At 42.7% G+C, this 27,927-nt stretch overlaps 1 protein-coding gene across 3 annotated transcripts in view; it reads right to left on the bottom strand.

Annotated features, from left to right (window-relative positions):
- The window catches only part of ROBO3 (roundabout guidance receptor 3), a 428,948-nt gene that overhangs the window by 25,270 nt on the left and 375,751 nt on the right, over window positions 1-27,927 (bottom strand). For all 3 annotated transcript variants that reach the window (XM_077457778.1, XM_077457779.1, XM_077457780.1), the window contains 5 exons: window positions 19,984-20,189; window positions 6,828-6,909; window positions 6,512-6,680; window positions 4,628-4,794; window positions 3,871-3,992 (listed from right to left, as the gene is read on the bottom strand). In XM_077457778.1, coding sequence (XP_077313904.1) covers window positions 3,871-3,992; window positions 4,628-4,794; window positions 6,512-6,680; window positions 6,828-6,909; window positions 19,984-20,189 — 746 coding nt within the window. The remainder of the gene's footprint in view (window positions 1-3,870; window positions 3,993-4,627; window positions 4,795-6,511; window positions 6,681-6,827; window positions 6,910-19,983; window positions 20,190-27,927) is intronic.

Below are 27,927 nucleotides of genomic sequence, written 5' to 3'. Positions count from 1 at the left end.
CTGGTAATGGTAGTTACCATTGCGTCAAAGGCACATATTGATTTAAAGCACCTTATTAAAATGCCAAATCTCTGAGAAGACATTGAGGGCAGTTAATGGCTCCTATTTTGGTGGGGGGATGGTGGCTAATTTGTGTTACCAGCATCAGGCTTGAAACGGTTGCATCACGTGAACCTGTACGGTGTAGAAATACATGTCTGGCTGAAAATGGAATGTCCCTGACATCTGGCACCTGAATTACAGCACAAAAACATAGAATAAACCTGTCAGTGCTGCCATTACATGGCGTTCATAATGGCTGCCACCTGATAGGTGTCTGGATTACATCCTGCTGGGAGATGACAACCAGTAATATGAATAACGCTTAGATGTATTGATTTATTCACCGGGAACTGTATTGCACTACAAGTGCATCATTTCTCCCCGGCAGAGAAAAAGCCAGGTGGCTTTTACTGTCCATTTTGTTTGATTTTAATGTTGGCCGTTCTGCTAAGGAAGACATGACATTGGCTCGGCAATGAAAGGGATGAATAATACCCCTGATGCATGAGACATGTTTATAGAAGGTGGTTGTCAAAATGTTTTTTGCTCACATAACATCGACAGCTACACTATATTATCAAAAGTTTAGGGACGCCTGCCTGTACACAAACATGTAATGGTATCCCAGCCTTAGTCCGTAAGGTTCAATATTGAGTTGGCCCTCCCTTTGCAGCTATAACAGCTTCAACTCTTCTGGGAAGGCTGTCCACAAGGTTTAGGAGTGTGTCTATGGGAATGTTTGACCATTCTTCCAGAAGCTCATTTGTGAGGTTGGGCATTGATGTTGGTTTGGCGAGAAGGCCTGGCTTGCAGTCTTCCGCTCAAATTCATCCCAAAGGTGTTCTATCGGGTTGAGGTCAGGACAGGCCAGTCAAATTCCTCCACCCTAAACTCACTCATCCATGTCTTTATGGACCTTGCTTTGTGCACTGGTGTGCAGTCATGTTGGAACAGGAAGGGGCCATCCCCAAACTGTACCCACAAAGTTGGGAGCTTGAAATTGTCCAAAATGTCTTGGTATGCTGAAGCCTTAAGAGTTTCATTCACTGGAACTAAGGGCCCAAGCCCAACCCCTGAAAAGCACCCCCACACCATAATAATCCCCCTCCATCAATTGATTTGGATCAGTGCACAAAGCAAGGTTCATAAAGACATGGATGCGTGGCTTTGGGTTGGAGAAATTTGACTGGCCTGACCTCAACCCAGGGTGGATAAAAATCAATGATTTTTTTTTAAAAACAAATCAGATTTTTGTTTTTAAATTTAAAATCTGATTTGTTTTGATTTTTATCAAATGTATTTTAATAAAATGCTTTTGGAGTAAATATTATTAATGTATCCTAAATAGAAAACTATCTTTAGATACATAAAGATAGTTTTCTATTTAGGATACATTAATAATTTTGTTTATTCCGTATGAAATGGAGCTTAGTTATGTATCATGAGGCTGTATATTGTGCAATATTAACATTTTTGGTAAACTCATTCAATGAATCCAAGCTCTACAAGCTGAGATAACATGCATTGCATTGATGAATTCACACAATTTCCCAGTAACCATGAGATAAAACAAAGTTCAGGAATATTCCTTTATCCCATTGTTTTGCCAATCTATGTACACTACAAACGGTTATGATAGTTTATAAAGAAATGCATCTATAACCAGGCTGTGTGTGTGAGGAGGAAGGGCAAGCAGTAAAAATTTAAGTGAAACCTTCTAAGCAGCTTCTAAAAATTGTGTTCTTTCTGCATGTAGCTTGAAGTAGAGCTGGGTGATTTTCTCAAAAAAGAAAAATTTTTTTTTTTTGATGGACACACAAATCGATTCGCTGAAATTTTTAAATCGATTTGACCTCTCAACTCGATTCAAGGTTAAATCGATTTTTTTCCCAGCCCTAGCTTGAAGTGCTTTATTTCTCCCTTGAGGAGCAAAATTGCAGCAGGCTGTAAAAGAAACCCAGCTTTGGAATATTTACTAACCTGATAGCTTATCATTCTACATAGGAAACCTTCATTTTGTTTGCAAATATTAAAGATTCTAACTACCAGCAAGAATAAATCCTTACATTTAAAGAGCACCTGTCATTTCAGATCCATCATGGCAGCGCCCATTAGCAGGCATCCACTCGCCTGCTGTCGCAGTGTCCCTCGCCTTGTTGTGTCACTGCCGCATCACCAGATGTCCCATTAAATTGAATGGGACTGTCGGTGAGTCAACAGCGGGTCAGAGGAGGAGCTGCTGCAGGACAGAGATGACAATTGCTCTTTAAAAATTAGGATTTAAATCAAGTCTTTTTATTAGCGATTTAAATCATTATTTAAATTGGCTTGATTTAAATCAAATCCACCCTGCCTCAACCCGATAGAATACCTTTGGAATGAATTAGAGTGGAGACTGTGAGCCAGGCCTTCTCGTCCAACATCAGTGCCCGACCTCACAAATGCGCTTTTGGAAGAATGGTCAAACATTCCCATAGACACACTCCTAAACCTTGTGGACAGCCTTCCCAGAAGAGTTGAAGCAGTTATAGCGGCAAAAGGATGGGCTCAATATCGAACCCTACGGACTAAGACTGGGGTGTCATTAGAGTTCATGTGCATGTAAAGGCAGGGATCCCAATACTGTTGACAAGATAGTGTATGTTGTAACACCTGATCTATGATTGGAAACTCTATTGCCCTGTACACATGGTCAGACTTTCCGACGAAAAATGTGCAATTGGATTGTGTTGTCGGAAATTCCGATCGTGTGTGGGCTCCATCTGACTTTTTCTGTTGGAATTTCCGACACACAAAGTTTGAGATCTGGATCTAAAATTTCTAAAAACAACAAAATCTGATCGTTTAATTTCCGATTGTGTGTATACAATTCCGATGCACAAAGTGCCTTGCATGCTCAGAATAAATTACGAGATGAAACCTATTGGCTGCTGCCCTCTTTATAGTCCCGTTGTACGTGTTGTACGTCAACTTGTTCTGAACAATCGGATTTTCCGACAAGTTTGGGCCAAAATCCGTCAGAAAAAATCAGATGGATTTTGACGTTGGAATGTCCGACCGTGTGTACAGGGCATTAGGCTTAATGTACACGGGACATTTTTACAACCTCTTCTGACCAATTTAACTTGGATTTAAAATGTCAGTTTTGCCACGTTCAGGTTTAGAAGCGCAAGTAACACCCACATATGAAGCTGAGTCTCCATGAAACTGAAATGCAGTGAATGAAAGAGGTGGACTAGGGACAGACAGGCTGGATATCCTGCAGCCAGGAAATGGGACAGGCTCTATCTGACTTGCTGCAGCTTGTAATACACATTGTGAGGCGCTCACAGTGTGCAGTGGATTTAGATTAAGCTATTCCAGAACATGAGGGCAGCTGGCACATGCTTCAAAGCCAAAGTTGTTCCAGGGGATTTAAAACTGATAATTGGGTTTTTTTTTTTTTTATCAAAGTACATGATTGAGATTTTGGTTTTTATTTCATCATAGCAAATAGATTTCAGATTTGGACTTGCTAGAATACCGGTCTATGTATGACCTATTTCATCACCAGATGCGGACGGGGCACCAGGGCATTATATATTCAAACACATACACACATCCTGCAGCTTATGAATACCATATGAGTGAACTTTTTAAAGTGGGTAAAGGCTTACAGATGGAATTTTCTGCAAACAATTATTTTGACAGATGGAATTCCATTTGAATAGGATACATACAGTGTGTGAGCCAAGTACAATTTAGTCTATACGTGAATTTAATCTGATCTCTGTTCCTGTGATCACTCCACTGCAGGAAAGGCATTTGGCACCTAATAATTCCACTTACCGTCCAAGTGACCTGCACGGTGGAGGAGGTGAGAATTATGGGCTTCTGGAGCTGAACCACCACTTCTCCGAGTTCCCGCTGTACTTGCCGGTGGTCTACACCTTGCCGGGTAGGGCTGACATCTGGAAAATTAGCAAAGGTTCCCAAACTTTAGAGTCATGTTACCAGAACCCACTGGATTACTAGGCATCTAACAGAATAGAATATCATAGGGCCAATTGCTCTAGTGTCAGTATAAAAAAAATGGGTAAATAAAATTTGGACAAGACCAGTTTAATACAATTGGATCATCATGAATCCCATGGGCCTTAACATGTCATAAAGAGGAACCCAACTTTGTTACCCCTGGTAATTGGTTTCATCTGATTTAGCAACCTAGACAGTTTATTTCAGATACTTTGAGTGGGACCAACCAATTTTCGCACATAGGGCATATGCAGACTGGTGATGGGATCTGTTGTCTTGTGGCCCTGTCTGTGAGAGGATTATTCTCTCAGTTGGCTCCTACATGCTTAATGTACCCATATCCTGCATGTTCCAGGATGGTACTGCTAGTGAAAATCATTTGTGGGTAGTATGTGGTCACAAATGAGATTAAAGATCCATAGGGTGACCCATATAAAGTGTATCACCAGGGCTCAGCACACATCCCCTGTGTAGAAATGAGATGTGGGGGTCATGGCTCCCTGACCCTTCGCCATGCACTGATTTACTGGTCCAGTCACAGAAGATGTCCCTGTGCTATTGATTGACTTACCCTGAGTGCGCACTGGCTCTGATATAGGGCTGGGGTCACTGAGACCATACGAACTGACTGCTCGGATGATGAACAGGTAGATGGTGTTTGGATTTAGACCAGTCACTGTGTGTTTTTCCACCTTCACGTTATCTGCCACAGTCTGCCAGGTGCTGCCTGCCGATTGGCTACAGAAGAATACAGATAGGTTAAAAGCTGGTTCCTGGGGTATCTTTGGTAAATGCAGCAATGTACATTGCAAATACCCCCCACTGTAGCACCAAAGTGGGTGGAGGGGAATCCAGTGCATTGTGTGTAATGGCTGCATGCTTTCTACCTTGTTTAACTATAATAATAAAGGAATATAAGGCCACTTAAAAAGTTTTTATTAAAGTGCAGTCTTGCCAGAATGGGTAAAGAGTAACAGATATGGTAACCGTATTACCTTTACCACAGGAAACTCTGCACCAGGTTCCTTTAGTGCTGGTTACATGACCTCGGCTAAAGATCAGCCCACCTGAATCTAGAAGAGGTCACATGACCTAGTACCTAGACCAGTGATGGCGAACCTTGGCACCCCAGATGTTTTGGAACTACATTTCCCATGATGCTCAACTACACTGCGAGTGCATGAGCATCATGGGAAATGTAGTTCCAAAACATCTGGAGTGCCAAGGTTCACCATCACTGACCTAGACCATCAAACATATGGCCAGCACAGAAGGGAACCTGGGATAGCATTATCTCCCACCCTTGTCTTTCTTTTTAAGGTTATCCATCTCAACCGGGCTATTAAAGAGTTTTAAATTCACCTTAAAAGCCTGGCTGTATAACAAAATGGCAGTATCCAAATTAAACACAGGAGCAGGATTCTTCTCTAATAACTGTACTATACAAACAGTTTTGGAGAACGGTTTATTATAAGACCTTTTAGCCGTTAAGCGCATACTTGTGTATGTCCGAAATGTATCTCTGCATTCCCATGCTTTGTATAATATTTCATGATCCATATTTATTTTATCCCTGTTCTCACAGTGCTTGGAAAACCACAACAATGTAGATGTCGTATTGCTCCCCAGCCTCTGCCCGCCACAATCCCCCATCCTGATTTATGGGGGAATTTTCCTGCCTCTATGTTTGCAGAAGATTTTTGCTGCTGACTAAACTGTTTACCACCTGCACTCGCTGTAAATCTTGGGCAAGAACAAAGCAGATGGTGGCGGCTGGCCCAATAATGCGGACGCAGCACCCACGCTAAGAAAATGTTTGCAAAACCGCTGACCCGACGCCAAGGCAAGGAAGTCACTAAGTCCTGAAATTCTGAGCTGTGTTTTATCACTCAGAGATCTCAGCCGTGAAATAGTGATGGAAAGGAGTGCAGGCCTGGGGAACCTTCACCCATTCATCTGGACTTTGTAGCAGCTCAGGCCTGGTCATGGCAGCCTTCCAGTAGGACATGGCAACTTCATAACTGGTGATGTCTGTTCTTTAAAGGGCTGCTCTTTTCTTATTAAAAAAAATCACAACATCTTAGTAAACCCATATTGAGGGGAAAAACTAATTTTTTTATGAACTAAATTTCCAAAATTGCAGTCTAGAAACCTAGGTCTAGTATAGGCTAATCAGCTGTATTTTGTTTCTTTTTGAGCACACATGTAGGTTGCATAGGTTCATGTGAAGCAAACCCTCAGCCTGCATGTGATACCCATAACTGGTTGATCACATGATCAGCAATCACAACAATTGGTTCACAATCTTTATTCTGAGCCTTTGGCTGTAAGTGACCGCTATGTTCTCTGAACTATCAGCATGCAAAGGTTCACACTAATTAATTCACAACTGCAACCTAGTGGGGGACCCATGTATTAGAATGTTAAGCTACAAAACACATTTGAGAAGGCTCACCTGAAGGCCTCAATGATGTATGAGGTAACCTGGCTGCTCCTGGTTTGTGGGTTGGGGTTCCATGTCAGAGTAACGCTGTTCTTAGTGACGTCAGTGACAAGAGGCTTGGATGGGGCACTAGGGAGCAGGCTTGGCTCTGAAGGCTGAACATTTATTGGAGATCCTTTTTCTTCATGTGGAAAAACAGAAATTTAAATGACCGTTAACAGAAATCTATCAGCTGTTGTCACACAGTAGTATCTATTATATCACCTTCTGAGAAAGATGGGGGATATTTGACAGGCTTAATGGCCATATATGAAAACTGCCCACTTACCTTGAACAGCTAGGAATCCAGCCCATGTTGTCTCTCCTGTTGAACTTGTTGCTACACAGGTGTACAATCCAGAATCTGCCACCTAAAACACAATAGACATCCTATTAATAGTGAATGTTATCACAGGGATGGACCAATCCTCAAAGCTGGGCATGCAGTTCACCTGGTGCCCCACTTCCTGCAGCCTACTTTATTGTTACCAGTAGCCTGTGTTCCCTCTTTACTGTCTGCTAGGATGGACTGACTGGCTGCTTTTACTTTTAATCTTTGGGCTTTAAAAGGTAATGCTTTTAAAAATCCACTAAAGCTTTCATTACTGCAGAACTTGCCTACAGTATCTAACAAAAGTGAGTACACCCCTCACATTTTTGTAAATACTTTATTCTTTTTTCATGGTACAACAATGAAGAAATGACGCTTTAATACAATAGAAAGTAGTGAGTGTACAGCTTGTATAAGTTTAAATTTGCTGTCCTCTCAAAATAACCCAACACACAGCCATTAATATCTAAACCACTGGCAACAAAAGTGAGTACACCCCTAAGTGAAAATGTCCAAATTGGGCCCAAAGTGTCAATATTTTGTGTAGCCACCATTATTTTCCAGCACTGTCTTAACCTTCTTGGGCATGGAGTTCACAGAGCTTCACAGGTTGCCACTGGAATCCTCTTCCACTCCTCCATGATGACAGTGTGTAGCATACGGTCTGAGCACTAACAGGCTGACCTCCCACTCCTTCAACCTCTGCAGCAATGTTGGCAGCACTCATACACCTATTTCCTAAAGACATCCTCTGGATATGACACTGGGCACATGCATTCAACTTCTTTGGTCGACCACTACGAGGCCTGTTCTGTTAAACCACTGTATGGTCTTGGTCACTGTGATGCAGCTTAGGATTGTCAGGATTGGCAACCCTTTTATAGCCTAGGCCATCTTTAGGTAGAGCAGCAATGCTTTTTTCAGATCCTTAGAGTTCTTTGCCATGAGGTGCCATGTTAAACTTCCAGTGACCAGTATGAGAGAGTAACACAAGTCACATGACACTGGGGAGGAAAAATGGCTAATTGCGCCCAATTTGGACATTTTCACTTAGGGGTGTACTCACTTTTGTTGCCAGTAGTTTGGACATTAATGGATGTGTGTTGAGTTTTTTTGAGGGGACAGCAAATTTACACTGTTATACAAGCTGTGCACTCACTACTTTACATTGTAGCAAAGTGTAATTTCTTCAGTGTTGTCACATGAAAAGATAGAATAAAATATTTACAAAAATGTGAGGGGTGTACTCACTTTTGTGAGATGCTGTATATGTACAGTGTATAGTTTTTGTATCTATTTATATATTTCAGCCAGTCATGAGGTAGGAGGCGCAGGGCAACTCTTGGCATTTACCAGCCTTGCTCCTGGTTACAGGAGGCGGGGCTCCTCTGGGGCCATTAACTCATAGCGCTCCTCAGCCCATATGACATGACTCATTGTTTTTCCTGGGCAAAAAGCAGCGGCTGTGATGAAATGTCGCTATTAGCCGCACAGGACACGGGAGTTGCATTAACCTTCTGACTCCGACACAAGGAAAGAACAAAAATAACGTGGAGGTTCTCCACTCCCCGCTGAATTTCCACATCAATTTTTAAGCAAATATTTAGCGTGCACGCCATGTTGTTTAAGTTATTCATGAGCAACCTCCACTTTACCCTGCTGTGTGATGCTACAGCGCTGCACAGCTACTGGAGCTCAGAGGCAGCACTCTGTTCTGGAATATGCTGCAACCTCTGTGTGCTGCACCCCATGTCTGTAATACACATCAGCCTCTGCATGCTATGTCCCGTGTCCAGAATATGCAGCAACCCTGTGAGTTACATCCTTTGTCCAGGATACATGTCTAACTCTGCATGTTATGCTCCATGTCCGGAGCACGCAGAAACCTCTACATGTTACCCTGGATATTTGTCAAAAATCCATGTCAGGAATGTGGCGTGTATGTATGTGCATATGTAGTTTTAGGAATACATACACAAATAAAAGGTTTCAGTACACTTCAAAAGTTTTAAAGGATTCACGATAAAGAGTAGCAATGCAACAGTTTTTTCGCAGTCCATGAAGAGCATGAGTTGCTTGGTTCACACTGTATCCTGCAAAGACACGTGTGCTTCACAGCCTATATATATATATATATATATATATATATATATATATATATAATATATAAGATATGTATCAATCTTTGTGGTGACATCACATTGCCAAACAAATTGCATATTCCACTAAATACCATGCCTGGGATGGAACTTTTATGAGGTTTGTAAAGTTCGGACTATGGCAAGGAATTTTAGGGGTTTTAGAAAAGTGAGTTAGGCTGCGTACACGCGATCGGAATTTTGGTCGGAAAAAGCTCTGATGGTTTTCCAGGCGGAATTCCAACGGGATTTCGCTCAAACTGTCTGGCATACACACGGTCACACCAAATTCCAACTGCCAAGAACTCGGTGACATACAACACGCACGACGGGACTAGAAAAAGGAAGTTAAATACCCAGTAGCCAATAGCTTCCATCCCGTAGTTGAATCTAAGTATGCGTGAGTTTTTGTGTGTCTGAATTTTTGCTGTCGAGAATTCGGCCAACTAAATTCTGATGGAGCATACACACGGTCGCATTTTACACTGAAAAGCTCTCATTGGTCTTTTGCTTGCTGAAATTTTGATTGTGTGCATGCGGCATAATACAAAACAGAGCCTTGGGGCATTCCCTGGCTCAAGGCAATACAAAAGAAAAAAAAAAAAAAACCCAAACAGTCTTAAATTAAAATCTGCTTAGCGCTTTATAAAGGATAAGGCAACAGACTCAAAAATAAATGAAGTCATCTCCATAACATTCAGTAACTAAAGAGTAAGGCATTCAAAAACAGGAAAAAGGCACCATAGATACCCAGCCTGACAATGGATAACGTTACATAGACCAATAATGTCTTTAAACAATAGATAAGATTAAATGCCCAAAAATTATGGGGAAACTAACACTTTATGATGTGGTGGTGGAGGCAGAACCAAGACAAATATCCTATACCTTGTGGAACTTCTGGCACACCCATGGGATATATATGTCTGTTTATATACTTTAAATAAAGAATTCCAGAAGTTTGGATTTCCATTCCAGCTTGATAGCTTTACGCATGTAAATAAGAGTCCTGAGTGCCCAGCGGAAGGCCAGAGGGCCCACCAGGCCAAGCAAATAAAAAAAAAAGAACATTTCTAACTATGGAATGTAAAAAAAAGATTTAGAATTGCATATGTGATCTAAAAATCCACAGCCCAGCATGACATAAATATGGTTTTTGATCAAGGTGGCAATTGCATTTTACAATGTGTTTTGTTTCTGACAGTTGTGGTTTAGAAGGTCTAATTATGGTATATGGCAAGGAGATGCATCAAAGAGAACTTCTTTTTCTAGGACAATACCATAGAACACACCTTTGTTGCTCTGGCTGTCATCAACAAAGCAAGGTTGGAACACAAAAGGTCTACCCCCCCCCCCCAGGCTAAATACTCAGACCCGATGCCCCCGATGACTATTACAACTTCCAAAAATGTATGGATCATTGGACAGGAAGAAGTTTTGGAAGTAATAATTTTGGATTGTTCCTGGACATAAATCATAGGTCCTTACTGTCATCTACAGAATTGCATTTTAGTTATAGGAGATTGTTGAAAAATAAAAAATCTTTTAGGAGCTGGAGTCTTTTCTTACTGTGTGGGGCAATGGACTTTTGAATCACCCTTTGTATGTATACATATGTACAAACATACACAAACACATAGTATATTATTAATACATTCATCTTTGGCTTTCACGCACGGCTAGACTTGTGTAAAGGTGTAGATCGATTGGGGCAGATCAGGTACACATACCTGTCTTGGGAAGAATAACGAAAAACAAACAGATCTGCTTGTCAGCACAGCGAGATGAAACGAGTCAAGTTCCGAGCCGCTGTTTGAACAAGAGCTTTGATGAGCACAAAGGAGGCCTCGTATCAAGGAGGCGAAACATCAAACACTCTCCTAACATGACAGCGTTTGTAATTCAAGGTCGACAAGGTTTGTGGAAGTTTGTAGATCTGAGAGAGACGCAGCTTGTACAGCATTACACACATGAAACAACCATTTATGAATACAGTATTTACTAAACAAACATGGGAGGGAGGAATCACCAGGGCTGTATGGGGAATGGGACGCTGCGTGGTTTCCACTGGTGGTGGGAATCGGTAGCCTGTAGCCACAGTTAGGTAGTGTATTGGAAAGATGTACAACTGATTATGGGAGTCTTCGAAGGTCTATGGAGCTTAAAGTGTATGAAAGGCAAAACTTTTTTCTTTAGTTTTTGGATAGAATGGGGAATAGTCGGATGCTTTGCTGTCAGTTTTTTTTTTTTTTTTTGCTTAATGCAGAGTTCCAGCCGCAAAAAAGTTTTTTTTGTTTTTTTTTAAGTCAGCAGCTACAAGTACTGTAGCTGCTGACTTTTAAAAAGGACACTTGCCTGTCCAGGGAGCCTAGATTTGTCCACCGGGTCGGGTGCAGATGCCACCATTCTAACGAAGGGAAACTGGCAGCGGAGCCTGAAGCTCAGGCTTCACAGCTGGTTTCCTACTGCGCATGTGCGAGTCATGTGGCACATTATATGAATGGGCAGCTCCTCTTCTGGGACACACACACACAGGTACCAGAAGGCAGCGGGGGAGGACGTGATGCACCACAGCCAGGCTAGGACGGAAGTACACTTAGTACTTCTAAAAAGATATGAAAAGAATAAAAAAATTGATATCCAAAAATGAGGGGTGGAGAAGTGGTCTTTAGCTTAAGACCATCTTGTAAAAGTGTGTGAAAAAAAACAAGGAAAGGGGTGCCTCTGAGTATATATCATGAACAAATTATTATAAAAGCAATATCCACTCCATGGAAAGAAGTAAAGTCGAGTTTGGGTGCATCTCTGGGCTGAGAGGTGGGACTAGAGGTCACAGTGAGTCCGCTTCTAACTTGAAAGATGCAGCACATGAGATCCCAGGGAGGATAAGGTGGAACTACAAGTCACAGTGGGTCCTTTTAGCTGACAAGGTGCAGCACATCAGATCCCAGCGGGAGTGATGAGGCCAGGGGGGCCATCCCATATCACAATTATATCACTGATATATCGTCCGCAAAAAACTATATTGGCAGAAAAAGGATTGTGTTGCCAGATGTAGTTATTTTCCCAATAACCCATGGCTAGATTTGCATATGATGGGGCAAAAATGGCACCCATGGCAGTTCCCTGTACTGCCATGGGTGCCCTGTTCCCTGTACATGCAGGTAAAAATCGCTAAAGTCAAAATAATTACGAGTAAGACAAAAATTTGTGGCTTCCAAAATGAAAGCGGCTTATCTAGGATTAATGAGTGGGTCTTGGGCAAGAAAAAATTCCAGAGCTAGTAGGCCAAATTGGTGGGGAATGGAAGTATATAGGGAATTAACGCGTTGCATTATAATGACGTCACAGCCCGGCAGCACGCGGTTTGCCTTCCAAGCCTCGTTCTGGGTCCTTATCGTATGGCCGTTTCCCTGCCCTTATCCTCCCTGGAATCTACACCCTGCAAAGCAAACTCTCTGGGATCTGATGTGCTGCACCTTGTCTGCTAAAAGGACTCGCTGTGACTTGTAGTTCCACCTTATCCTCCCTGGGATCTCATGTGCTGCATCTCTCAAGTTAGAAACAAAATCACTGTGACCTCTAGTCCCACCTCCTCAGCCCAGAGATGCACCCAACCTCAATTTTACTTCTTTCCATGCGAGTGGATATTGATTTTATAATAATTTGTTTATGATATATACTCAAGAGGCGCCCCTTTCCTTGTTTTTTCCTAGTTTTACTGGAACTTGCTTCTGGCCTCCCTGGTGTCAGCCCTGACAGACTCACCTATTTCTTCCTTGACACTTGCCTCTGGACTATTATGGACCATATATTGTCATATTGAGGTATGAGCATTGCGCCTTCTACTTGTTAATTGGAAAAGTGGGTGGAACTCTGCTGTAAAATGTAAAAACACAACAAGAATGCCATCCTATAATCACAGAAAACACTTTTTGGGGCACAACTTTCAACAAGATTCAAATATTGCAAGTGGATAAAAGCTCTCAAAAAGGCAGAATCACTAAGATACGTTATATAAACCGTGGTGGATAAAATATCTCTAGTTAGTGAAACGGCACTAAAAATTGAGCACTATAATTTATTGAATGAAGAATCTCAACTCATTTAGTAAATCAGTCTCAAGTACTTTATGCTAACATTGATTCCTAGGCTGCTCCCCCTATGCAACCTACACATATTCCTTACCCTGACAATGCTCCTTTCCTTATATACTCTTCACACATTATACATATATCCCTTACCCTGACAATGCTCCTTTCCTTATATACTCTTCACACATTATACATGTATCCCTTACCCTGACAATGCTCCTTGGCTCCTCCTTTTTGTACTCTATACACCTTATAAATATATCCTTTAAATTGGGTTCTTCCTCTTATATACCCTATACACAATAGACATTTTTTAACCTGACAATATTCCTGGCTCCTCTCGTTAAATATCCCTATGCATATATCCTTTACATTGACACTATTCCTGGGCTTCTCCCCTTATATACCCTATACCAGCCATTCCCAACTAGGATTCCTGCAGAGGTTGCTATAGGTTCCTAGAGCTGTGGCTGATTGACCTCCCATTTTATGGTGCCTGCATAGTTCCAGGGGCCACGCCACCTGGCAGAGCCATCAGCATGAGACCATCTTTTTTAGCCAAATGGTGAGTGGCACCACTGTAAGGGCTTGATTCCTCCTACTGACCACCAGTGAGTTATACAAACGATGAAAGCACTGCAACAATTGAATAAGTCCAGTAGAACACTTTTTAAAATAAAAAAGTGGTGATCTAATGCTTTTCAGGGGTTCAAACCCCCTCTTCCTCTGGGATTTAATGGATTGGGGGCAGTGCAGCAGCTCCAGTGCTGCTACAACACACATCTCCTACTGACCAGCAATGTAAGGGACTTTTTTTCTCATTAACCCCAATCAACTGGTTTTAGCAAGGAATCACCCAAGACCTGAAAGTTAGTTCCTCTTGGTGTAAGGGTTGAGAAAAGCTGTTTTCCTTTATTTTGCTTGTCCCTGGGCTCCTCCACCACTTAGAACTGTCAGAGCAAGTAGGAGATTGTTATGGGGGTTGGTGTACACATATAAGGTGTTCTTGGTCCTGCCCATGAAGTAAATTTGAATTTGCATTTGGAAGACTAAAAAAATATATATGAATTAAAAAGCCCTCCATCTTCCAGAATTATCCCTGTCTAGCAGCACTCTAGGTTTGACCGTGCACGCTCCCTTGTAGGAAAACTGAAATTCATATTTAATTCTCTGTAGCAGTCCTCGTCTTGGCTGGTGGTAAAATATTAAACAGGCCTTCATCAGATCAAGCACAGCTACAGTAAAATCATTTGCAAGGCTGGAATTAAAAATGTATGACTGCATCTACTCAGAGCTACATGGCGGGGCAGCCAGAGTTCAGAGGCGCACACAGCTGGCAGCGGAGCCCCCCACACTCCCAATGACTAAAATCCGGAACAATTATTTCAATACCATCCATTGCATTCCTACATGTCTGTAAGGAAGTTGCATCTAGATGGGTAATGGAATGGGTAAATTGCAGCTGCCACGGGGACCAAAGTCCCAGCAGGTCCCTGACATCTACTGTCCAAAGAAAGATCTATGTGGCAGTGCTGTTACGGTGCAGATTGATCAGTACTGAGTGAACCTACCACCCCCTCACTGCCAGGAACATCCTTATTCCCTATACCGAGACCACATCACATACACATTTCAAGGAAGCTCCCACTACTATGTATCCTCTACATTTGGGGCACAAATCTGTGCACATCATGCCATCCCTATGTAGGAAGGATGAATACGCAATTCCCTAAAGTGTATGTAAACTCCCAATTTTTCAGTATATTTGGCATCATACTTCACTGTAAGCAGTTTTCCTAACCAAGCCATCTCTGTAAAGGTTTAACACCGGGGCTTCTCAATCACGTGGTCACTATAATTTGCTGTCATGTGATTGGGAGCCCATCATACCAGCTCCTGACTGCAAACAACGGTTCAGAGCCACTCTTAGTGCAGCCAGGGATGCCAGTTGTATGCATAGATGTGGCAGCACCGCGTTAATCTCCACCATCATGCTGATACATATATGTACACAACTGTCAGGAAAGGGTTAAGCAAATAATTTTTTGTGAGTCTGTTGCAAAGTTTCGTACCTAAAGATCCTAAGAGTAACAGCACTTCCTGTTGCAGGCTGGCAACATTATAAAGAGGCATCCTTTCAGCATCAATGTTGCCAGCCTGCCATTTGTGCTCCTTCTGTTGGACTTTCCGCTGCAGAAGACAGGCGCAGACTTGATCAGCAGCCAACTGAAAAAGTTTGCACAACAGGCCAACAATGCTGCTGCTTTTTGCAATGGATTAGTGTTGTCAGGCTGCAGCAAGAAGTGCTGTTGGCAGGGTCACCAGGTAATAAAATGTGTTGCTTAAGTGAACTGTATACACTGAGGCATTACGCCAGCATGCAGATAATAGATTGCGGGTTTTTATATATATATATATATATATATATATATATATATATATATGGAATTTGTTTTCTGTATTCTGCAAAAAACCTGGTTGATCCTGCTGTTCTCTATCTTCCCTCCTTGTTTTTGTCCCTGCTGCAGCCAGAGACTGTGTAGACCAGCCATTGCCACATCTATTGAGCACGCTCCAGTTCACTTCTAACATAATAATTTCCTCCTTTTTCTCATCTGAGCAGCCCACGTGACTGTAGCGTCACACATGTGGGCTTATACGATCTGGATAAATGACAGTCCACTCCCTTCCTCCTCCTCCATGCCTACTAAACATCACTTCATTATGGGGGTAGGATATTACATGTTGATTGATGGAGGCATCACCTCCCTGTAATTCTAGGCACATGGAAACAGACACTGGCTGGAGGGGTGTGAAGCAGGCTGTGACTGGCAGAACCTCCTCTTAGATAGCCCACGCCATGTTTTTGCACAACAATCAGGGTTGTCTTTAATATAGATTGGACCCTGTGCAAAATTTTTCTTGGGGACCCCCCCCCCCCCATGCAATTTCAGTCTCCACCTACTCTGAGACATACAATAAAGAACAGCTAGATTTAAAATCAGTTTTCTGTATCAGATCAGGCAGCAATTGCGATTGGTTGCAAGTAGTTACAGCATATCATTACTGCTTACTGACTAGTTGCTAGAGGTTACAGCACACATTACGGCTCACTGATTAGTTGCTAGAGGTTACAGCACATCACCTCCTCACAGCAGGGGAGCATGATATACATAGGAATTCCGCCCTTATTTAAACATCAATGCCGCCGGCCGCAGCTATTTACTTAGTATTGTCGCCGCTATTTACATACGAATTCCAGTTATTTACATGTAAACACAGGGTCTGCAGGTGAGTCATCTGCACACAACAATAAGGCAGAGCTGGGCAGCATTAGTACCAGCACTTCACACTGAGATATTGGGAGGAATAAAACTTCAAGGGACAAGGCAATTTAAAGGCAATAAAACTTCAAGGGACAAGGCAATTTAAACCTGGATAGTTGGCAAGTATGAGGCAGCTGTTTTGGGCCTCCCAACAATGACAGGGCCCAGGGCAGATGCCCCTTTTGCCCTGCCTTAAAGACGGCCCTGACAACAATAGTATAGATCTGAGTTCAAATACATATTTGTATGATGAGTTAAAACATAAATTTGATATTAATTATGCACTTTAACTTTAACCGGCAGCAGAGCACTAGAAGCTCCTTCTGCTGATGGGCTGGGGAAGAGCACAGGATGGCTGTATATTGATAATTTTTAATAAAATAAATACATTGCCATCATCCATCTACATAAAGAGATGGGATAATGTCAATTAAACAGTGTGTTTAAGCAAATAGTTTTTTGTGAATTTGCCATTTTCCGATTCCTCGTGTACCAAATTGTAACTAATGTCTGCCTTCATTTTGTGAAGTGCTGAGTAAACTGTTGGCGCTATATAAATCCTGTATAAGAATAATACTTTCTTACCTGCAGATCCTGCCAGTAACAGCACTTCCAGCTGCAGGCTGACAACCCTAAGCCATCGTCTCCCAATTATCGGAATTGCTGTCAGCCTGCCATGCGAGACGTTTCAGTTGGCCATTGGGTTGCCAATTAGATAAACCTGATAAGACAGCCCAATGGCCAACCAAAGGTGCTGGTCAGCTACAGAACAATCATGTGTATCCATTTCATGGGAAGTGAAACAATGTGGGATACCCTTCTGTCTCTGGAGGGAGGACATTCTTCGGCATGCAGACAGCATCCTGACTAATCTTAGTGGAGGGCACTGCAGCCAGCCTCCCCACCACCTCAAGTGACTGACGGTAACAGAGAATGGTCCATTAATTTAGCATCACCAGCTATCTGCACCACTTCCCGCACTAATCTACAGTGATAATTCACATAAAGTGCAATTAGGGAGAAGTTTTGCGACCTCACTTATCAATTTGCTCGTTCTCATCACCAATGCAAATGAATGCTAATGAGCAGTCGCAACTCATTTCTTTATTACATGTGTCATTAATATTTAAATAAAGAGTGGAATGCTCGCCTCTAATAACTAATCAGGCAGAGCGCTGGATGATATGTAAATGAGCGTTCCTAATCAGAGGGCGCAGCAATCCCAAACTTGTCACTGGCTGGTCATTAGTTGGAGTTATCAACCAGGAACAGGTTGCCGCTATGGGATGGACATGTGGATCTGCTCGGGGATAGCAGGGTTGTATGTGTGACACCTCTGCATGTATCCATGTCCTTCCTATGTGATCCCAGCAAAAAAATATTTCATACAGTTCATCCTCTAATTCTGTCACATTTACTTCCATTTTAGTAAGCTTGTAGCACATTCTGTTAAAGTGTACCTAAACCCGAAACCAAAAATGTCACATACTGTCCTTACGTGAGGTGGCTGCATTCGTTTTCCTTTTTAGGCTTTCTTCACTGGTGATTCTGCCAGTAACAAATGCCCTGTCCTAGGGCAGTGGTTGACAACTTACTATGCATGGGAGCCCAAATTTAGCCTCTGACATCACCAAAGGGCTGCACTTAAAGTGTTACTAAACCCAGGAGCCTGCATTCATTATATCCGGTCTCCCACAGTACACAGAACATAAAAATTCAATTAAATACAAACTGCTAATTACCTTTTCTCATGAGCGGTATATATTGAAGTTGTGTGACTTCTAGTAGGGTCTGATTAAAGCTTGTAGGAGGAGTTTTCTCCTCTGACTGTCCTATGAGGCTGCAGGACCCCTGACCCTCTGTCTCGACAGTGCTGATTGGCCCTGTGCTGATCACATACACTCTTCCCAAAACAGAAAACAAAAAAACTACTCTCTAGCAATACACACCAAACTGAGCATGTGCAGAGTGCCCCCAAGGCTCTGTTCTATCAGGAGATGGATCGGGGACTGTGGAAGAATGGGAGGATCAGAGGAGACAGGATCAAACAGCCCTTTTACGCAATGTAGAGGATTAACCCCTTAGGTTCCACAGTGAGTATAAGAAGCATGCTTTACTGCATATACAGATTTTACTCTTGTGGGTTTAGTAACACTTTAATGTTCTATATATGTCATGCTACAAAATATATTCTATAGGAGATGGTTGGAGACTGTGGCTATGCTACAAGTGTGACTGGAGACAGCAGACATGATGCAGGCAGGCCACTGACAATACATGGGAACATGTAATTGTAGTTCCTTTATAATACAATGCCACTACTGACTGCTGGGGTCTGAGGGCCACATATAAAAAGAAAAACAGAGCTGCATTTGGCCCTCGGGCTGCAGGCTGGGCAACAGGGTCCTAGGGTGACAACGCTAACTCAATGTATTGTATATATTAAGTGTTGTCACCTTAGGTTGCCTGCCTGATTTGGACTATGAAAACACCCTCCTCTCCTCACAGGCTTCAAGTCCTGCGGGAACGCATGGGAACGGAGTTCCTGTACTTTTTCCACAACAGGAACTCAGTTCCCGTTAGCAGCCGTGTCCTGCAAGACTTTGAAGTATGCGAGGTGTGTGGCAGGTGCTACACCAGCAGCCGCCGACACAGCTCGCAATAGTAAGTGCCGCACACCAGGGGTGGACTGACCATTCAGGCATCGCCAGTAGGGGGCCCCATGACAGCTTCCTCTTCGATCTACCTGTCAATCACAGCTAGCTGACGGGTAGATCAGGTCTCTGCTGCTAAGAGATTGTATTTAGTCAGCCCTCGTGATGCGCTCCTCCCCGCCATCCCCTCCTGATTTTCTTGGTGGGGGAGTGGATCTTGAGTGGGAGTTCTCACACTTTTTTCCCCAGGACTTGACCCCTGTCTCCTCAACTCCATTACATAGAGGGGAGCGGTTTTGTACTTCACAGGCAATAGCTGGGAAGGCTGATATCTTTTGAAAATTTTAGTCCACAGGAAGTTAAAAGAATAGTGCATTTCTGGCAGGATCAACAGGTAATTTTTCTGTACTTGGCCTAGAAAAAAAAGAAAACGAATGCAGCCAACAAATCTATGAGCTAAAAAGGTTGCAATATATCACATTTTTGTAATTGAGTTTAGATATAATTTAAAAGCAATTAAATGTACCAAGCACACAGGAAAAGGTTCAGACTGGACCTAGAACTGCAGACAATGCTGGTGTTACATAAATGAGAATTTACGTAACCCATTATAAGGGGCAGCAGACAGAACATCACAAGTAATCCTCCATTGACCGTAAACTCGAAGCGCACAACAAGAAGATCACCCTTTTACAATACCCATATGTCTACATTACATTTTATGAGATATCCCTAATGACTGCTGCTTCAGATACCGACCAATCATATGTTATTTTGTACTAGAAAACTGAAAAAAGTCTTCTAATTGGTTGCTTTGGGTACTAGCTAGGCTTTCCTCTAAAAGTTTACCAATGCATTTCTGATCCCAGTATTATATGTTGAGCAGCTCGGATGGGACTAACCTGTAGGTGGGTAATCTGTAGAGTTCCATTGTCCAGGACGCTAACCCTCGGGTCGCTGCCGCTGACCCTTTGCCCGTCTTTTAACCAGTGGGTGCTGGGCAGAGGGTTGCCGGTCACATGACACTGCATCTTCACCACAGAGTCCACCGCAAGTGTTTGATTGGATGGTCCTCTGCGGATTATCGGTGGAACGCGATCCGATGTTGCTGTTAAAAAGAAAATCATTTTAATTGTATAAGGATTAAAATTCAGCTTTTTGGTATATTGATTTCCATCTGCTAAAGAATAGTAAGGAAAAAAATCTAAATATTTAAAACCACAAATAAAGACCTGTGAGCCAAAGATGATGGGCTCACATAGCTTATTTATTCACCAGGAGTGGTAACAATGAGGTACAGAAGAATGGCCAGTTTGTTTTCCGAGTCAATGTTCACGAGGAATGAGCCAATGAGGAAATTAGAAGCAGTGATATCACTGGGGTACAGGAGGGCAGCCATTTTGTATTCTGAACCAATATTCACAAAACATTGAGCTATCCTACTAGGAGCTGCGATATCACTGAAGTACCGGAAGATGGCCAATAGGTTTTCTGAGCCAATGTTCATGATGAATGATCCCATCAATAAACTAGGAATAGTTGTGTCAAAGGGGTAAAGGAGGCTAATCATTTTGTATTCTGGACCAATGCTCATGAGGAATTGGTCTGTAAGTTAGGAGGATATCACCAAGGTAGAGAGCGGTGGGCCTTTTGTATTCATGACAGCTCAACCAATAAACCAGTAGCAGGGTTTTTACAGAGTTACAGGAAGGCAGCCATTTTGTATTGTGAAGCAAAGCTCATGAGAAATGAACCCATTAATAAACTAGGTCGAATGATATTACTGAGGTATAGGAGTGCAGCCGTTTTGTATTCTGCTCATGAGAAACGAGCCCATCAATAAACTAGAATAATATCAAAGAGGTAAAGGAACATGGTGCTTTTGTACAGTGAACCAATGTTCATGAGGGATCAGCCTAACAATAAACTAGGAGAAGGGATATCACTGAGGTACAGGAAGACAGCCATTTTTTATTCTGAACCAATGCTCAGGAGAAGCGATTCCATCAATAAACCAGGGAAACAATATTACAGAGCAAAAGGATTGTGGTCTTTTTTGAAATGTGGGTTGTTCATCAGGAATTGTTGTACAAAAAGGTGGCCATTTTATGTTTTGAACCGATGTTAATATGGAATAAGCCCATCAAGAATATTGGATAGGGATACCACTGAGGTCATGGAACACAGTCCTTTTGCTAAAGTACAAGAAGGTGGCCATTTTGTTTTCTGAAGCAATGTTAATGAGGAATGAGCCAATCAATAAACTAGGTAGTGTGATATCACTGAGGTACAGGAGAGTGGTCCTTTTCTATTCTGAACCAATGTTTTTGCAAGGAATTAGCTCATCAATATACTAGAAGCAGTAATATCACTGAGGTAGAGGGCAACCATACGTTATACTGATCCAATGTTCATGAGGTATTGTCCTTTTAACCAGGAGCAGTGACATCACAGGAGAGTGGCTGTTTTGTACGCTGAATAATTGTTCATGAGGAATTGGGCAATCAATCAATTGGGAGCAGTGACCGGGGTCAATGTTTTTTTAAGAAACCTCTTCAGGCAAAGTGCATCTTGTATCCTGAACCCCCAGCCATTCATACAGCCTATCCTCTCTCTAGGAGCTAGCAACATCACTGAGGCACTCGGAAGACTGACTCAACTGACCAGACAGACTATATTATCATTCATCAAATCTCTGGCTATAGTGGCTCATTCAATATTCCATGTAATACAGTCAGAAGTCGGGGAGATGTCCATGTTAATGACTAGATCAACAATGTGTGGTATTACGCTGAACGGCCCGCGTCACTGCTAATAACCGTTAATGGTGTTGGTTTAACAAACGGCCCATGAACAAAGACGATCCTTTCATCAGCGCTTCCTTTGCTACTTTATAATATGGTCTTCAGAGAGCAATAATTAATTAAGTACTTTCCCAAACATGACTGCAGCTATAAAGGAAACACTCGGCACGGCTTAATTTTTAACTCCATGTCCGCTTTTAAGTTGGAAATGGGAAAATATAGAAGATAATTAGGAGGTCGACTCAGAATTGGTTTGTAAAATTAGCAGCCAACTCACATGGTAGTGGCGGGGCACTGTATGAATATGTATTATGTGTTTTTGGTCTCTGTGTTATTTGTAATGTGTTAATGTTTCCTGATTATCACAGCATCGCCCTCCGCCACCCAAAGAGGAATCTCTGTGCAGTGCCACATAGTGACTTAAAGCTCAATTCTGGGCACCAATATTTAAAAAAATTGGAAGGGTTATGATCTGTTTTCTATTCAAATTTTTTTTCTTTGCTTCTGACAACATACACAAACAAAAATTGATCTGACAGCTTGAATTATAGTAACGGTCCCTGGTCAATCCCAAACCTGGAGCTATGATTGACACCAGAGCTAGTGTACATTATATTTATGCGCATAATGCATGTCATCACGGCTGCTTGTGTGAACAAACAAATGTATGAATTAAAAATATCACCAGTACACCATTTGTAGAAAAACAAAAACAAGGCATTTATTCACCACATGATGTGTGCTTCATTTCACGGAGGACCCTTTTCTCAGATGGCAGTAACACTGCCTGAGGAAAGGGTCCTCAGTACCCCTGAATTGTTGCATGGGTGTGGTGCTGAATAAATTCCTTATCTCTAATTTGCTACACATGATGTACTGATGATATTTTTAATGTTTGATTAAGCTTATAACAGTGGCATCTGTTACCATAGCCTCTATTGAAGGTGTTTAACAACATTACCATAGCACCCACCTGTGTTGAAGGTCTATGAAGCCATCCATCAGGTCACTATAGCACCTGCCACTATTGAAGATCTATGGAACCATCCATCAGGTCACCGTAGCACTCGCCTCTTCTAAAGTCTTATGGCACCATCCATCAGGCCACCATAGCACCCACCTCTACTGATGGTCTATGGTACTATCTGTCAAGTCATCATAGCACCCATCTCTATTGAAGTTCTATAGAACCATCCATCAGGTCACCATAGCACTCACCTCTTCTGAAGACCTATGGCACCATCCATCAGTTCACCATAGCGCCCACTTCTACTGAAGGTCTATGATGTCAGGTCACTGTAGCACCCATCTCTACTGACGGTCTATGGCAGGGATCCTCAAACTACGGCCCTCCAGCTGTTGCAAAACTACACATCCCATGAGGCATTGTGCAGCTCTGACATTCACAGACATGACTAGGCATGATGGGAATTGTAGTTCCTGAACAACTGGAGGGCCGTAGTTTGAAGACCCATGGTCTATGGTACCATCCATCAAGTCATCATAGCACCCATCTCTATTGAATGTCTATGGATCTAGCCATCAGGATCACCATGGCACCTACCTCAAATGAGGTTATATGATGCCACATCAGATCACCATAGCACCTACATCTACTGATGGTCTTCGGTGCCATCTGTAAAATCACTGTAGTGCTAGTCTCTACTGAAGGTCTATGGCACTATCCATCAGGTCAGCATAGCACCCACCTCTACTGAAGTTCCATCGTGCCATCTGTCAGGTAATTGTAGTACACGTCTTTACTGAAGGTCTAAGGTGCCTTCTGTTGGGTCATCATAGCACCCATCCCTAGTGAAGGTCTTTGAATCCATCCATCAAGTCACCATAGCACCTGCCTCTTTTGAGAGTCTATGGTGCCATCCATCAGGTCAGCATAGCACCCGCCTCTATTGAAGGCCTATGGCACAATCTGTCAGGTCACCTTAGCACCCACATCTACCAAAAGGTCCATGGCACCATACATAAGGTCACCATAGCATCCGCCTCTATTGAAGGTCTATGGCACCATACATAAGGTCACCTTAGCAACCACATCTACCCAAAGGTTTATGGCACCATGCATCAGGTCACCATATTGAAGGTCTGTCACTGAAAAGAGAGTTGTGTTTTCGGCAAATATATACACTCACACAAACAAATATAAATGTGCACAGCAGACCCTATATAATTTTTCACCTGTTATCCGACAGACAGAATGAAAGCATTGAAATATCGAGCATCATTGCTGCCCGAAGCTCTTCAATTTAGTAAATAACAAACTTTATGTTGACAGTGAAAATAAAATAAAAGGCACTTTCTGGAGGCTAAAAATGCTGGCCTGGCTGTAGAGTGTGTAATTTTCACCTGTGGCTCCATCTTCTTCTATTGCGTACACAACCTCATTCGCTGGCTATGTCTGCCTGGCGGTTACAATTGCAGTGTAATCAGTGTGGCGCCAATGTAGGAGCGGATCAATAGATGTGGTCGAGTCTATAGCTTGGAGCTCATCCTGACACTGAATGATCGTTCAGAATAATAGGTTTATTGAGTGGACGCAAGCCGAGGACAGCGACAATTGCAGAGTCAACACAAAACAGAAACATTTTCTCTTCGCAGACATACATTTTAAATGAACTTCAAAAACATTCATTGGACAAGAGAGGGTGTATGTGTGTCAGGAGTGGAGATTCGATAGTTTGCCCAGAAGGGAGATGTTATACGACACGTGTACTGCTCTTTCTTTAGATGTAGTGGGGTGGGTGGCATTGTATAACAGTTAGAGGTCCAATAATTCTGACTCCAAGAACAGTAGATCTTTCACTTTCCAAATGTTATTTTTTTGCAGCGCAAGACTGACATCTACATGCATGGATGACAAGGGGTGTTAGTGAATAGGCTTAGGTCAGTATACAGGGAGTTCTATGTTGGGTTACCTTTGTGGGTTAAAGGCTCCTCTCCTAAAATTGCTTACTCTGATTGACTGCACACTGTTTCTTCTCACAACGTGCATTAAAAGCTGCAGCAACTCAGAGCCCCCCTCATTTCGTAACTGAAGGACATCCAGAATCGCCTACCCTTTCCTCCTCAGCCTGAATGTCCTGGGCCTGCCTCTTTCATTCTTTGAATTTCAATTCTTTCAATTATAAAGGCCAGAGCTTTTTTTCAGCTGGGACTTGGTGGAACTCAGTTCCACCACCTCTGGCTCAGGCCCTCTGCTCACCACTATCACTTGTAAACACAGAAGTCCTGCTTCTTTGTTTACAAATGACAGCTTGTCTCCCAACGGCTCCCACAGATCTGATCTGTTGAGCAGCTCTCACTGAGTGCCGGATGGGGACAAGGCAGATGCAGGTGTCCAGGGTGCAGTGCAGATCCCATTACCCCCTCTGGATGATCTCCCTGCAAGTGGGAGAGGTAGAGCCATGTACAGTGTGTGGGGAGGTTCTAGAGACAGCTGGGTTCTTTAGTTTAATACAGTAACACAATTAAGACGTTTAGAAGATGGTGGAGCTTTTAAAGAGGGAAGGAGAAGATGGGGGCAGTGGACAGGAGGTTGCATGCAGAAGTCAGAGCTGAGGAAGGGTGAAAAATAGATCTGGATAGGAGATGCAGAGGTAAGCAGCTGTGGAAGAAGTCTGAACTCTGCATTCTGTGTGTAGTGCACCCCTGAACTTTGCACTCTGTGTGTAATGCATCCCTGAATTCTGCACTTTTTAGGCATTAGGCCTAATATAAGCAGAGTGAACTTCAGCTTTTGAGCAAATCGAAACCACCAAAACAAAATAATAAAACATTGCAGCTCACCAGTCCTTTCATGTGGTGGCTGCATTTGTTTCTTTTTACCTGGTGATCCTGCCAGTAATGCACTTCTTGTCCTAGTGTGACAACACTCAAACAATGTGCTACTGTATCTATGGAGGAACAAGCAAGACTGTCACCCTGGACCGCTCTGCTGATTTGGACTGCAAACATTTTCCTCTCTCATATCTTCTCCAGTTTTAGTGCTGTGTAGCTCCCAGACAACAGCTAAGAAAGCTGTTAACATTGTGTAAGACTTCAGGAAGTTAGAAAGATGCTGGATGTCTGGCAGGATCAACAAGTATTTTCTGTACCGTCAATAAATGTTTTAGAAAACAAATGCAGCCAGCAAATCTAAGAACTGTTGAGTTGCAATATATGACATTTTGTTCTTAGGTTTAGATCCACTTTAAGTATGAGAGTTAAATAAAGGTTAGGGGGTCAGGGGGAATGTAGCATGACACTCCTTTATCTGCATATTTCCAGCAATGAAGCCCCTACACTGCAATCTACTTGTTACCGGTCTCTCAACACATACTATTGTAGCCAGAGTCAGTAGGCTTTCGGCAGTGCTTCTGGATGGGTCAGTGGTCGATGGTCAAATGACTCTGTGGTACAACACTTTCTCTGCAAACTACAGAGCACAGATCTTGGGACCACCAGACTCGCTGGTTGTATGTGACCGGTTCAAATTGAAGGAAACATAATATGGATGCCATCAACCAAAGAGCTTTAGAAAGAAGGTCAGCAGAAGAGGAATGCCAAGATAATAATTAGAGGCACCTGGCATGTAGACGTGTACTTTTAGTTAGTTTTAGTGTTAAATTTCCATGCAGTCCCTTTAACAAACACATTATAAGTATGGGCAGCTTCAGTGAACACCAAGGACTGACCAGCATCTAATAAATTGATTGGTGCATTCTCATTAAGTTTGGCCCAGATAAACAATATGGCCACCACGTGAAAACATTCCTTCTGGTCTCGTCAATGAAAACAGCTCCATTCTACCCTCCCACTGGCTCGTCACTGTCAACACTTTTGCAATAATAGAAATGCAAATCTGTCTTGGAGCATAAAGCAATCTTTAAATTAAACATTCCATTCGGGAAAACCATATGAGCCTCACGTCCCACTCTTCATCTTCATCTGCGCAGAGTGCAAATACCACCAAACATTCTGCTGTGTATCCGAACCCACATTATTTTTAGAAGTTTTCTGTGGGTTGATGTACACATGTGCGATTGAGACACCTGCTTCAATGTAAGGTTGTCACGACAACCAAAACTTTCTTAATGTATATGTCATTCAGAAGCATTGAAAGGGATAAAAATCTGCATTTCTTTACATTGTACTAAGATTTTCAGACCATTAATCAAGTTCCAACTATTTTTAGGGGCAATAAGAAAACCTGTACTGGTCTCTCTGCAGTGGTCTGACATCCCCCGGCCCCCTCCAGGTCAGAGGGAGAGCTCTCCATCCAAAAAGATTGGTGATCTCTAGCTCTGACTCAGCAGAGGGTGTCAGACCGCTCCGGAGGTTTAAGGTGCCGATATCAACATGAACTGGAGGTCATTTGCCAGGAGAGAGGAGGATCAGGAACGTTAAAGTGATTCCCTTCTCCCCTAGACCAGGGGTCTCAAAACTTTCTAAACAAAGGGCCATTTTACTGTCCTTCAGCCTTTAGGGGGTTGGATGTTGGTATCAGTAGGAGGAATACCCTCCCATTATTGGTGTCAGTGGGAGCAATCACTGGTAGTGGGAGGAATCGTGCCCAGCCTCTGGTGTCAGTGGAAGGACAAGTACCCCATCATTGGTGCCAATGGAAAGAATAGTACCCCATCATTGGTGCCAGTAGAAAAAATAGTACCCCATCATTGATATAAGTAGGAAAAATGGAGCCCCATCAGTGGTGTGAATGAAAGGAGTAGTACACCATCATTGGTGTCCATAGGAAGAATAGTGCCCTATCATTGGTGTCAGTAGGAAGAGTAGTCCCCCATAATTGGTGTCAGTGGGAGGTATAGCATCTGCCATTGAGAGGAACAGTGCTATATGGTCCAGACAAAGGGAAGCACGGGGCCACATCTGGCCCCCGGGCCGCAGTTTGGAGACCAGTGCCCTAAACTAAACAAGTAGGTAACCTTTGCAGTGCACCCCGCTGCAAGGAATCATTTTCAAACTTCCTGGAATTGTGTTTTAAGGAGGGTTTTAACACAATAATTCTAATACACATAATATTTCAGT

The sequence above is a fragment of the Lithobates pipiens genome, unplaced genomic scaffold (genome assembly GCF_037356315.1).
Source record: "Lithobates pipiens isolate NorthernLeopardFrog02 unplaced genomic scaffold, aLitPip1_a1.2 Scaffold_27, whole genome shotgun sequence".
Lineage (NCBI taxonomy): Eukaryota > Metazoa > Chordata > Amphibia > Anura > Ranidae > Lithobates > Lithobates pipiens.
This window is presented reverse-complemented; position numbering and strand designations above follow the sequence as displayed.